The 13,082-nt window shown below is 51.3% G+C and overlaps 2 protein-coding genes across 7 annotated transcripts in view; both read right to left on the bottom strand.

Annotated features, from left to right (window-relative positions):
* EIF2B5 (eukaryotic translation initiation factor 2B subunit epsilon) overlaps window positions 1–13,082 on the bottom strand; it is a 566,918-nt gene that overhangs the window by 502,409 nt on the left and 51,427 nt on the right. The window lies entirely within an intron of this gene.
* ABCF3 (ATP binding cassette subfamily F member 3) lies at window positions 4,604–12,955 on the bottom strand. Of its 6 annotated transcripts, XM_025375156.1 has the most exons (22): window positions 12,698–12,903; window positions 12,324–12,471; window positions 12,104–12,183; window positions 11,531–11,577; window positions 11,213–11,310; window positions 10,991–11,113; window positions 10,567–10,833; window positions 10,339–10,345; window positions 10,165–10,245; window positions 10,018–10,077; window positions 9,862–9,918; window positions 9,729–9,751; window positions 9,563–9,618; window positions 9,249–9,449; window positions 9,076–9,152; window positions 7,961–8,005; window positions 7,749–7,881; window positions 6,343–6,431; window positions 6,144–6,235; window positions 5,823–5,955; window positions 5,604–5,691; window positions 4,604–5,515 (listed from the first exon to the last, which is right to left on the bottom strand). In XM_025375156.1, the coding sequence occupies exons 7-22, from the start codon at window positions 10,664–10,666 to the stop codon at window positions 5,357–5,359; spliced, it is 1,401 nt and encodes a 466-aa protein (XP_025230941.1). In that variant the 5' UTR covers window positions 10,667–10,833; window positions 10,991–11,113; window positions 11,213–11,310; window positions 11,531–11,577; window positions 12,104–12,183; window positions 12,324–12,471; window positions 12,698–12,903; the 3' UTR covers window positions 4,604–5,356. The 6 variants fall into 6 exon arrangements, with proteins under 6 accessions (XP_025230941.1, XP_025230937.1, XP_025230938.1 ...); XM_025375152.1 differs by lacking the exon at window positions 10,339–10,345 and having other exon boundaries at window positions 5,042–5,515; window positions 12,698–12,955; XM_025375153.1 differs by lacking the exon at window positions 10,339–10,345 and having other exon boundaries at window positions 5,049–5,515; window positions 12,342–12,471.

Here is a 13,082-nt window from a genome sequence, read left to right on the forward strand (position 1 = left end):
CATGCTTTCTGATGCCTGGTTCAGCAGACATGGAGGCTATGGGGGCTGTCTTGGGGTGATTCAGGCCTGAGGATACCCTGGAATATTTATGTGCATGTGTGTAAGCATGTGTCTCAAGGAGGCTCCAGGCTGCTGACCTCAGAGCCAGCTCTTTCCTTATGAAATAATATCTCTTAGATCCGTAAGACTCTACAAAAACTTTTATTCTGTTTACACAGGACCTTGTCTCATTCAATCCTTCCACTTACCGAAAGAAGCAGGCAAGACAAACTGTTATGCCCATTAGAATGCTTTACTCCAGGAGAGACACACTTGCCTAAGACCATCAGCTGTAGAGCTGGGCCAATCCCAGTGCATGACTCTTCCACGAACTGTGTGTTAATTATTTATTTATTGAGACAGGGTCTTGCTCTGTCCCCCAGACTGTAGTACAGTGGCATGATCACAGCTCACTGCAGCCTAAACCTCCTGGGCTAAAGTGATCCTCCCACCTCAGCCCCACAAGTAGCTGGGACTACAGGCACACACCCTCATACCTGGCTAATTTTTGTATTTTTTAGAGACGAGATTTTGCCATGTTGCCCAGGCGGGTCTTAAACTCCTGGGCTTAACTGATCCACCCACCTTGGCCTTCCAAAGTGCTGGGATTACAGGTGTGAGCCACCGTGCCCAGCCCCATTTATTTCACGAACAACTAACTACTCACTGAGCATCTAGCATGTGTCAGTCACTGTCCCAGGAACTCCTACTTACTGGCTTGCTCTCCTGAGAGAAGTATGTTCAAGCCCCCTGTCCCTGCCACTAAGAACAAGTTTTAAGTGATGGAATTAACAAGCCATGACTCTTCTGCACATTAAGGTACTGGTGGCAGCACAGTGTGGCAGTTAAGAGCTGTGCTCCTCAGCCCGGCGTGGTGGCTCACGCCTGTAATCCCAGCACTTTGGGAGGCCAAGGCGGGTGGATCACCTGAGGTCAGGAGCTCGAGACCAGCCTGGCCAATATGGTGAATCCCCGTCTCTACCAAAAATACAAAAATTAGCTGGGCGTGGTGGTGGATGCCTGTAGTTCCAGCTACTCAGGAAGCTGAGGCAGGAGAATCCCTTGTACCTGGGAGGTGGAGGTTGCAGTAAGCCAAGACTGAGCTACTGCACTCCAGCCTGGGTGATAGCAAGACTCTGTCACTCCCTCTCTCTCTCTCTCTCTCACACACACACACACACACACACACAACCAGCTGTGCTCCAGAGTCAGACTGGCCTGGAGTCCCAGTCCTGCCATCCAATATATCAATTCCCTGTATTTCCTCATGTACCAAATAAGGGTATAATAATTATGCCAATCATATAGGGCTATTGTGAGGATTGACTGAGTTAATATAGGCAACACAATTACAACCCTGCCATTACACAGTAAGAGCCCAGTAAATATGAACTGTTACGATTTTAAAGTTCCTTAACATTGTCTTGAAACAAGGGGAAGTTTAAAAAAAAAAAAAAAAAAAAAAAAAAAAAAAGGCCCTGGCTGAGCATGGTGGCTCACACTGGTAACTCCATCACCATGGGAGGCCAAGGCAAGTGGATCACTGGAGGCTAGGATTTCAAGACCAGCCTAGGCAACATAGAGAGACCCTGTCCCCACAAAAAAAATTTAAAAATTAGCAGGGCGCGATGCTGTGTGCCTGTGGTCCCAGCTACTGGAGAGTCTGAGACTGGAGTGAGCTATAATTTTGCCACCACACTCCAACCAGGGCCACAGAGTGAGATCCTGTCTCAAAAAAAAAAAAAAAAAAAAAGGCTCTTTTAAGGCTGGGCGCAGTGGCTGACGCCTGTAATCCCAGTACTTCAGGAGGCTGAGGCAGGCAGATCACCTGAGGTCAGGAGTTGGAGACCAGCCTGGCCAACATGGTGAAACCCCGTCTCTACTGAAAATACAAAAATTAGCCGGGCATGGTGGCAGGCACCTGTAATCCCAGCTACTCAGGAGGCTGAGGAAGGAGAATTGCTTGAACCCAGCCGAGGTTGCAGTGAGCTGAGATTGTGCCACTGCACTCCAGCCTGGGTGACAGAGTGAGACTCCATCTCAGAAAACAAACAAACAAAGTCCTCTCCCCAGGCCATGCTCCTGGTGGCAGCTGGCACCCAAAGGCCGAGCAACTGAGCAGAATGGAAGCCTGACCACCTGCCCTGACTTAGGACAACTCCGCAGGGCTGAGCCGGCTGAGGCGCACACTGGGCTTGCATTGCTGCTCAACTTCTCTCTGCTCCAGTCTTTCTCCTGGGCCTGCTTTCCTGGGTGTTGATTCCAGGAGCAACCCCAATAAATGCCCTGCATGTTGGCCTCTCCAAGCCACTTCCCAGGGCACCCAACCTGTGACAGGCACAGCAGATGCAGAGACGAGTAAGCCACAGTCTGGCCTTCGAGAATGTCATGGCCAAATGGGAACTGCAATCTCACGCAGCTCACTGGGGTGAGCACAAAGTGCAAGCAGCCCAGTTGGAGGGGCTGGAATTGAGGGAGTCCAGGCCCTACTGGGGATCAGACAGGTTGCCCGCGAAGGTGCTGGTGAGTGTGGTCTGGCCAGGAGAAACAGGGAGCCCAGGATTTCAGTGAAGATTCTGGGCACTGAGGCCTAATGTCAGCAGAGCAGCTCCAGAGTCAGCAGCTGTGGAAAGACAGCCCCCCAACTAAGTGGGGTTTGCGAGTGAAGAGGGGGCTGCCATGGTGCGCAGTCCAGAGTGAGCAGGAGTGAGCTCCCACTCTTCCACGCCAGGTTCCTCTCTCCCTTCTCTCTCCTGTGCTTTCCGAAATGGAGCTGGCTGACACTGCGTTTTCCATCCTTCAAAACAACTATCTTCTGCTGATTCCCCTCTCACCTCCAAAAGCTAGGCCTTTCTCAGCTGCTCCAGTTCCTTGATCCCGCCTCTCTGAAGTCCTGCAGCACCAGCTCACGTTGTCATACATGCAGGCTGCTCACACTTTCATGGAATCATAAAATTGGAAGCCACCCTGGAGGCCCATCTAGTGCTGCCTCCTGCCCCAGGAAGGGCCCTTCTCTAAAGCAGGGCTGTAACAGTCCCACTGACTGGGAATTCTAAGACAGCCTGAGTTAGCCAAGTTTTCCATCCTTTGAGCCCAAACTGATCTGTCTCTGGAGTCACTCAGTGAAATATCACTTCTTTTCCCATATGATAGTCCTTCAAATCAGATGGTCACACAAGAGTCACTTTTTTGAGTGCTTATATATTGTTCTTGTTAGCAAATCCTCACAATAGTCCTATAAAGAAACCAGGTAGGTGTTCAGAAAAGTTGAGGAATTTGTTGTGGTTACCTTCTGCTACCAGCTGTGGTTATTTCTGTTACCAGCAACAGAGCTGAGATCTGATATTAGACTCCAACTCCAGTGCTCTTGAAGCACAAAAGCAGATTTGGTGTCATAGAACCCTCCAGACGCATTCCCAAGGATTCTATAAAGAGTTGAGAGAACTCCTTTGGGGTTCACCACTGGTGAAGGGCTCAGAGGCCGAAAGCCTGGTGAGCAGGCAGGCATGATCCTATAATGGATGGCTCCCTGATACACCCACCTGTGGGTCTGAAGTTGGAAGAGAATTCTGAGGGCTGTGAGCAAGCTCTCTGCAGTGCTGAGCTAAGGGTGCCCATGGCCACAGACATGGGAGGAAGGAGGCAGGCACATCAGTGGTCCTTCTGCCAGCTTCACCAGTCCAGAGCCTTGCCGCCTTTATCTTGCTTTAACCCCCAAAACAGGGCTGTCTCCCCAGCGACCCACACCATGCTACCCTCAGCAGCTCAGAGTTAAGATTCTCTGGTCAAGCTTTTTTTTTTTTTTTTTTCTTAAGAGACGGAGTCTCGTTCTGTCACCCAGGCTGGAGTGCGATGGCACGATCTCAGCTCACTGCAACCTCTGCCTCCCAGATTCAAGCTATTCCCCTGCCTCAGCCTCCTGAGTAGCTGGGACTACAGGTATGTGCCACCACACTCGGCTAATTTTTGTATTTTTAGTAGAGACGGGGCCTCCGCATGTTGGCCTGGCTGGTCTTGAACTCCTGACTTCAGGTGACCCACCCACCTCGGCCTCCCAAAGTGTTGGGATTACAGGCATGAGCCACTGCTCCTGGCCTGGTTGAGCTTTTTGACTACAATCTGCATGAAGGCAGCAAGTGCTTTCTGCTGACTGGTTCCTTTGTTGTCACTGAGAGCAAAGCAGTATGTCCGTTTAATTTTTTTCTTTTGAGAGAAGTGGTCTCGCTAAGTTTCCCAGGCTGGCCTCAAACTCCTGGGTTCAAGCAATCCTCCCACCTCAGCCTCCGCAATAGCTGGGACTACAGGTGCGCACCACTGTGCTCAGCTCAAATGTCTCCATTTTAACGTCCTCTGCTTAACAATTACATACAACGGCTAACTCAAGAAATAATATTTATAAATGATACTATCTCTGTTCAACATCTCTCCCCTCTTAAAGATTGCTTAATTTGAAAACAAAGCATTCTATGTCTTCCTGTTAGACCCTGTCCTAAATTCCCTATTTCCAGGCCCCTCCTACATGGTTAGAGGAAATACAAAGAACATGCAATCACCTAAGCAAAGTGAGGACAAAGACAGTTTCTCTTCAGCGCTGAGTCTAGAGAGCAGAGAAGCAGGGCAAGCCAGAGCCAGATACCACTGGAGAAAGGAGCCAGCCACGTGTGAGGCCAGGTTACAGAATCAGTTCAACTGCCCATCAGTGGGGGCTGTGGTGGCAGAACCCAAGACCCCTTCAGCTGAGGCTGAGCCCAGGCTAGGGCTAACAGCACCGCAGTGATGCCAATACACTGCCCTTCATTCCACTGGCTCAGCCCACCCCAAGGTCAGCAGGCAGATGACCTCAATGCCCCAGCAGCTTGACAATGTTTCTTCTAGAGGCAAGGCTGGTGCTGCCATTGCTTCCTCCACGTGAGTGATACAAGTGCCATAGGAAAAGGCCAATCTGAGAGTCCATAGCCCTCAATAGGAGGCAACCACTGCCCAGGGAGCAGCAGACATGAGGCAAAGGAGATGCGGGGAGACATTTAATTTACATAGCAGCCACTTGGGGTCCAGTCAGAGCTGGGGCAGTGGGGAACCCTATAACCCCAGAGGGTACCCCCAGACCCCCGGCCCCCGGGAAACCAGTCCTCACCAACCCTTGGATGGGCTCCCAAGGTTGTGCAGAAGATGCTCCAGTCAAAAGGAGAGAGACATTTGGGAATAAGGCTGTCCCCAAGTTGGGGGAAGTCCACGGCCTGGAGTTGGTGGCCTATGTGGTGGCCCAGGGGTCTGAGAGACCAGTCCATGTCCTGGGCGAGTCCTCAGCCTGGTAGCCCTAAAGGAAGCCTTCGCGGCGGAACTGTTCCTGGAGGAGGGCGCGGTACTGGTCAAATCCTCCTTCCACGCGCGTGACGCCGCCTCCTTCGCACACCCATAACTCCCGGCACACCAGCCTGATAAAGCGTTCATTGTGGGACACCAGAATCACGCCACCCTGAAAGACAGGAGAGCAGGAGGTGCTGAGGGGGACACGAGAGGCACCGAGGCCTGGGGAGGAGTGGGCAGGGTGAAGGCACACTCACCCTGAAATTGTTGAGGGCACGGCCCAGAGCCTCGATGGTCTCCATGTCCAGGTGGTTTGTGGGTTCATCCAGAATGTAGAAGTTGGGGCTGGAAGGCAGAACCCAGGAAGGTAGGCAGTGAAGGGGTGCGGTGAGAGAAAATAAAGCCTTCTGATACAGTTTTCTACTGGGCAAGAAGGGGAAATGGGAGGGAAAGAGCTCTAGAAAATGAGGCCTCACCAGGGCATAGTCATCTGAGCAAAGGCCACTCGGCTCTTCTGGCCCCCAGACAAGCTGGCAACAGGGCGCATAGCCAGTTCTCCGGAGATGCCATACCGACCCAGCTGGTGACGGTACTCCTCCTCAGGCCGCCCTGGAAAAGGACTCCCCAGATCAGGTGGCTTCTTGGCCCAACTCCCTCCCTGTACCCTCCAGCCACACCTCCAAGTCCCCATGTCCTTCCATCTAGGCTTGGGAGGGCTGCTCTGCACTCACTCCAAGGCAGGTCTAGCTGCCGGGGTCAGCCTCATCCCTCTTTCCCCACTCAAATCCCCAACTCACCAGGAAACTTGCGTGCCAGCAGTTCCACAGCACTGATGTTCAGGTCCAGCTGCTCCACGTGGTGCTGGCTGAAATAGCCAATCTTCAGATTCCTGAAGACAGAAACCGAGGTGGAAAAGCAGACAAAGGCAACTGCCATGAAGGAGCGCAGGAAGCATGGGTGCCTGCAAGTGTGCTCATGGGCGGGGGGGCCTCTGACCTGTGAGCGTGTCTGATGCCCCGAACAGGTGCCAGGTCCCCCATAAGCAGCTTCAGCATGGTAGACTTCCCGGCCCCATTCTCTCCAACCTTAAGAAACGTGAAAACGTCATACAGTGTGTGCCAGAAAAATAAATACTGTAAGTTCTCACTCATATGTGGGCACTAGAAAATGTTTAGCACATAGAAGTAGAGAGTAGAGTTCTGGTTACTAGAGGCTGGGAAGGGTAAGCGGGGAGGAGGGGAATTGAGAGAGGGGATCGGGAGAGGTTGGTTAACCAAAACAAAATTGTAGCTAGATAGGAGGAATGGAGGAATAAGTTCGAGGGTTCTACAGCACTGCAGGGACGCTACAGTTCCCAATGACTGATTGTACATTTTTAAAAAGCTAGAAGATTTTGAATGTTCCCAACATAAAGTGATAAATTTTAAGGTGAATATGCTAATTACCCTGATTCAAACATTACACATTGTATACATGTATGGAAATATCACTCTGTACCCCGTAAACATGTATAATTACGTATCAATAAAAAAAGCACCGCTGTGTGTAACACAGAAGGGAAGGAAATTAGAAGGGGTCTCAGGCAGTCCCCAGTCCCAATGACTCCTTCAACAACCAAAAAAATATTTTTAAGGACTCTAGCCGGGCGCAGTGGCGAACGCCTGTAATCCCAGCACTTTGGGAGGCTGAGGCAAGCAGATCATTTGAGGTCAGGAGTTTGAGACCAGCCTGGCCAACATGGTGAAACGCTGTCTCTGCTAAAAATACAAAAAATAAGTTGGGCATGGTGGCAGATGCCTGTAATCTCAGCTACTCATGAGGCTGAGGCAGAATTGTTCGAACCCAGGAGGCGTAAGTTGCAGTGAGCCAAGATCGTGCCATAGAAATCCAGCCTGGGCAACAGGGCGGGACTCTGTCTCAAAAAAAAAAAAAAGAAAAATACATGTACTAAGGGGAGCAATACTTGAGTATTTGCTAAGTGCTGGGGGGGACTTACTTCTCCCAATACCATCCCAGGTAGATGCCAGCGCCATCTTAAGGATTAGGAAGCTGCTTGGTAACCAAGCTAGGCAATGGTATAGTCAAGATCCGAAGTCTGACCCTGAAGCCCATGCTGTCTCCTCAATGTCTCAAGATTTAGAAAACTCAGAACTGAGATCAATAAGGTAAAGCACTGCTTTAAGTATTTTTAAAACACTATATACCAGGCTCTTCCTCCCTGAAGAGCAGCGCTGTGCAGCCAGAGGACACGGCTAGTATAAGTCCTGCAAAGTCCTTAGCCCAGGTCCTCTCTCCTGTTCCATGGACCTCATCCCTTTACAGCTTGAGGATCTGGGCCAATCCACACCACACACTGAGACAGGAGACTCCCAGCTCACAGCACAGAGAAACAGCAGCCATACCACACAGATGCGAGACTCGAGATCAGCAGACACGGAGAGGCGACTGAAGATGACGTGCTTCGGATCATAGTAGAAATCCACCTCATCTAGCTGCAGAATTGGCGGCGAGAACTTCTCAAACCCATCAGGGAATCTGCAGGAGGTAGGGGTGAGGATGTGGGGACAGTTGGAAGCAAGCAATTCCCCACCAGCCCCACTGGCCCAGCACTTACTTCATTACGACCTCTGATTCCTTGTCCACAGGCTTCAGCTCAGGCCTGGGGGAAGAGATCAGGTAGACTAGATTTATGACTTAAAAAAATAACTTCCTACACAAGTAATATATGTTCAGAGAAAACTTAGAAAGGGCTTGTACTCCTACCACTCAGGTATCATTACTTTAGAGTACACTGTTCTCATTTACTGAATGCTAAAAAATAGAATTAGGCTTTTTGTGACTTTTTACCCCCAGTTACTATATCGTGATATGTTTCCACATTGCAAACATCTAAGCCTTATGATTTTAAGCTTCCTGCCAGCACTTATAGAAAGGGCACTTCAACGTTAAACTCCCAGTGCACACTGTCATTGGTTATTAAGGAAATGCAAATCAAAACCACAATGAGCTATCACTTCACAGCCACTAGGATGGCTAAAACTAAAAAAACAAACAGTCAACAACAGTGTTGCCAAAGACGTGGAGAAATCGGAACTCTCATTCCTTGTTGGTAGGAATGTAAAATGATGTTGCTGCTTTAGAAAACAGTTTGACAGTTCCTCAAAACATTAATGTGGAGTTACCATGTAACCCAGCAATTCTGCCCCTAGGTATGCACCCAAGCAAGCTGAAAACATATGACCACACAAAAATTTGTACACCAGTGTTCACAGCAACATTACTCATAATAACCAAAATGGAAACAACCCAAATGTCCCCTAATGACTCAATAAACAAAATGCTGTATATCCATACAATAGAATATTATCCAGCCACGAAAAGAAATGAAGCTCTGACACGCGCTACAACATGGATGAGCCTCACACATGATGCCAGGTGAAAGACGCCAGGCACAAAGGTCACATACTGTATGATTCCATTTATATGAAACGCCCAGAATAAGCAGATACATAGAAGCAGAAACAGGAAGTAAATTAGTGGTTGCCATGTGCTAGTCAAGATTAGCCTTCCAAGAACAATGTGGAATACTCTGCCTCCCAGCAGAGGAGGAAGTCACAGGTGGCTTCTAGCGAAGGGGAGACCTGGAATGGTACGGCAAGGGTGGCCTGCAAATGAGGAAGGAGACCGAGAGAACAGGAGTCAAGGCCTGGCCAAGGATGCTGTACTCACAGCTTCTCCAGCATCTTGAGTTTACTCTGCACTTGAGAGGCCCTGTTGGCATTGTAGCGAAACCGGTCAATGAAAACCTGCAGGTGGAAGAGTGCAGGCATTGGTCAAACTCCCCCACATCCCCCACTCTAGAACCCCTGGGATGGGACCCCCAGCCCTGCCAGGCCCCACACCTGGATGTGCTGGCGATACTGCTGCTGTGCTTCGTATTCACGCTGCTGGTTGAGCAGCCGCTCCTGCTTACTCTTGATGAAGGTCTCAAAGTCTCCCCGGTAACCATCTAGCCGCTGGCTGTGCAGGTGGATGATGTCCGTGGCGATGGCATTCAAGAAGTTGCGGTCGTGGGAGACGACTAGGATTGTGGAGGGCCACGTCTGAGGGGTCACAGGACAGCAGGCCCAGTTTGGGAGGGCAGTCAGTTCTCAGGCCCCCAGGTATCTTGGAGGCCGACTTTCCCCAACCCACTCCAGCACCCACAGGCACTCACCTGCAGGTAATTCTCCAGCCACAGTATGGCCCTGACATCCAGCATGTTTGTAGGTTCTGGAGAAGGAGGGGAGGACACACTTGGGATTGAAGGGCTGGAGAACTAGGAACTTGGATGCTACCACCCCCGTCCATTCTAAAGTCAGGGTACCCCATTTCAAACTCACCATCTAACAGCAGAAGATCTGGCCTATGAAAAAGAATACACCGCATGAGATTTTAGGTCAGCAACTCATGCCACCTCCCAAGAGCTAAGACCAATCTTCCATAGGGCTTCATACACTGGCCCAGAAAACTCACCTAGCAAATAGGGCCCGGGCCAGGGCCAGTCTCATCCTCCAGCCACCTGAGAACTCCCTAAAGAATGATGGAGCCACATTAGGGGTGGGTGTTCATCAGGGCAGGAAGCGGCTGAGACAACAGGGTTCAAAGCCAAGAATGGCAAGGGTCACTCACCGGGTGGGTTGCTGCTGCATTTTAGGGGTAAAGCCAAGCCCAGCGAGAATGACTGACGCCCTAGTAGAGAAGAAATTGAAGAACTCAGTTGGAACAGTCCACAGAAGGGAAAGGAAATCTGAAGGAGGGAGGGGGAGCTTTAAATACCTAGCAGGTGCCTTGTCAGCCTCAATCTCCTCCAGCTTGGCATAGATTTCTGCCAGCTCTGCAGCTTCAGAGCCTTCTGCCCTGGAGGGAGGAGAAACAGCAATTGGCCTAAGTGGGGGCAGTCTAGGAGGATGTCCTGCACCTTATACCATTGGAAAGAAGGCCATTGGCTACCTTGTGGCTGGAAGAGGAAGAGAATACAGGGTTTGCACAGTGCTCATTACCTTGGGCACTATGGAAATGGGCACTGTGGAAAGAACAAGGGCTTTTGAGTCCCAGAGCGCCAAGTTCTAAGCTCTGCTGATTACTAGGATGGACATGCAAATTATGGATTGTTCCAGGAGGGCAGGCACTCTGTGAGGGACAGCAGCTGCTGGTTGCTCCCCAGCCGGAAGCCCTCACCTGCCAGCAGCAATCTGGGCACTGAGCTCCCGCTCCCGCTGTAGCAAATCCTCTCGCACACTGTCACTCTCCAGCACACTCTGCAGGGCAGGAGTGTCATCTCCAGCAACCTCTTGCTCAACGTGCAGCAGGGAAATGTGGGCTGGAACCCGCAGACTCCGGGTGGCTAGCATCTTCAGTAATGTTGTCTTCCCCAACCCATTCCGCCCCACCAGCCCGTAACGGCGGCCCCATGCCAGGTTCACATCTGCTCCAGCCAGCAATACTCTGCAGGAGTGGAGAAAGGAGACCAAAGATGCTCTAGAAATAGGTGCACAGCAAGTTTAATAACAAACCTCACATTGTTTGTAGCCCCATTTCATCTCTCCAAATTCTCCTCTAATTAGAAAAAGAAAGCCAACCCCTGCCACCACTATCCCCTCACCTATCGCCAAAAGACACATCAAAGTTCTCAATTCGCACATCATAGGATTTGTTCTTGCCAGATGATTCCAACCGACTCTCCTTTCTGCTGCCTGCCTGGCTGGCTGATGCCTCTTCTAAGACTCTTTAAAGGGAGAAATAGACAGCTCTTAATGCTCCCCACCACCTTCTGTCCAGGCAAAAACTGCTCCGCTCTCTTCTGGGCCATGCTTCCCCCACTCACAGAGGGTTGCTGGTCTTGAGCGTGTCCTTCTCTGAGCGCTTCTCCTGTTTTGCCTTAAGTCGAGCCTCGGCCTTCTCCAACTTCTTTGCATTCACTGTCTAAGGGTCCAAACACATCTACTTCACTCTAGGGTGTAGGCTCAGAAAGGAACCCCAAGAGAGAACATCTCGAGTAAACCCTCTTAACTTACCCATGATGAACAGACTCAAAGGCTCAGGGAGACATAGTCAGAAATCCCCCCAAAAGATACTCCAATTAGACAGTCAACTCCCAACCCCATCACAGACACAGTCCCCTCCCTTGCTTCCTCCTCCTCACCGAGGACTGTTCCCTCTTTAGCAGTCCTGGAAGTTTGGTTCCACAGTCTGTAAGCGATAAGAAAAGCAGTCACCTTCTCCCTGAGGGAAGGGAAACTAACACTTTGAGTGACTAATATGAACCAAGCACAGACACAGACGTTTTCTATAAAGCCTTATAATCCTGCAGATAGATGGCTATTATCTTCCCTGCACTAAAACAAAACAAAACAAACACAAACACACAAACAAAAAACTCACATAAAAGGATAAAGAGGCATAGACGAGGCTGGGGACAGATAACCAACTCTTACAAGATCATGCAGCTGGTTAATAAGTTGCAAAATTGGGGGTGAAAGCAAGTGTGTCCAGCTCCAGGTTCTTATGCTTCCTACCATACCCAAGAGCTGGAAGAATCCTCCAACCTCCTCCCCATCCCCATCATGGGCTCTTTTGCCCTCTGTGAAGACATCAACTAGCTCCTACAACCCTGTCCTGTGGAAAAGACGTAGGAGCCCTAAGCTGCAGGGAGCAGATGGTTGGGGGCGCAGAAAAGGACAGGAGGGCAGTTAGTTCAACCTCCCCTCACTCTCACCGTAGTTCTCTGTTATCTTTGACAACTGGATGGGAGCGTCCAGTAGCACCTGGCTATTTCCCTGGCTCTGTGGCTCAGCCCTATGTGGGTAGGGATAGAAAGCGCAGTTAGGAGTTGAAGGAAAAGCTCTATGGGCCATCAGATCTTCTTCCCCCACCTCTTGTCTCCGGACCGTTCGCCGCCCTTTCGCCCCCATCAACCCCTACTCCCTGGCACATACAGGCGCAGAGTGTTGTACATGCGCTGGCACACGGCCCTGATGCCCGCGTCATCCTTGCTGTCCCCGGACACCTCTTGCAATAGTTCCCCCACAGCTTCCACCAGGTCATCCACAGACTCGAAGTCCGCGCTGCCGCTGTGCAAGACGCCTGGGCAGGGCGTGGTAGAACGAGGAAGGTATCGGGTAGGGTGGACACACAAGCAGCTTCAGTCCCCAGACAGAGGCCCCACTCCAGGCTCCAGACCCAATCGGCCCCCGGGACAAGAGGTCATGCAGAGGAGAGGCCTGGCAACAGTCCCAGGCACGACGCTCGCTTAGACTTTCCCCCAGCCTCCACTTCGGTCTCCCCAGCCGGCCGATTCACTTCCGCTTACCCGTCACGTAGTCGAAGACTTGTCCGTCAATTTCGGGGAACTCGCTCCGCAGGATTTCGGCGCAAGTCGCCATGTTCCAGTCAGGAGCCCGTCCGCGCAGTCGCTGTGAGACCCCGGCCTAGGCCCGCCCCCCGCCCTGCCCCCGAAATCTCGCCCTTCCTTGCAAGGCGCATGCGTAGCGGTGACGCAAGAAAGGAGCGGAGTGCGCGAAGCCCGGTGGGCGGGGCGAGCGGGGACTTGAGGAGAAGCGCCGAGTCTGCGCCGGAGCAGCTCTCTCTGCGCGTGCGCGACGCCTTTTCCGCTGAAAGATTAGCCCCCTGTGCGGTTCTTGCTGCCTTCTGGGAGGTGGAGTTCCCGGAGCGAGGGGTGGGGTGGAGCTCAAGTT

Source organism: Theropithecus gelada, chromosome 2 (genome assembly GCF_003255815.1).
Source record: "Theropithecus gelada isolate Dixy chromosome 2, Tgel_1.0, whole genome shotgun sequence".
In the NCBI taxonomy this organism is placed as follows: Eukaryota; Metazoa; Chordata; class Mammalia; order Primates; family Cercopithecidae; genus Theropithecus; species Theropithecus gelada.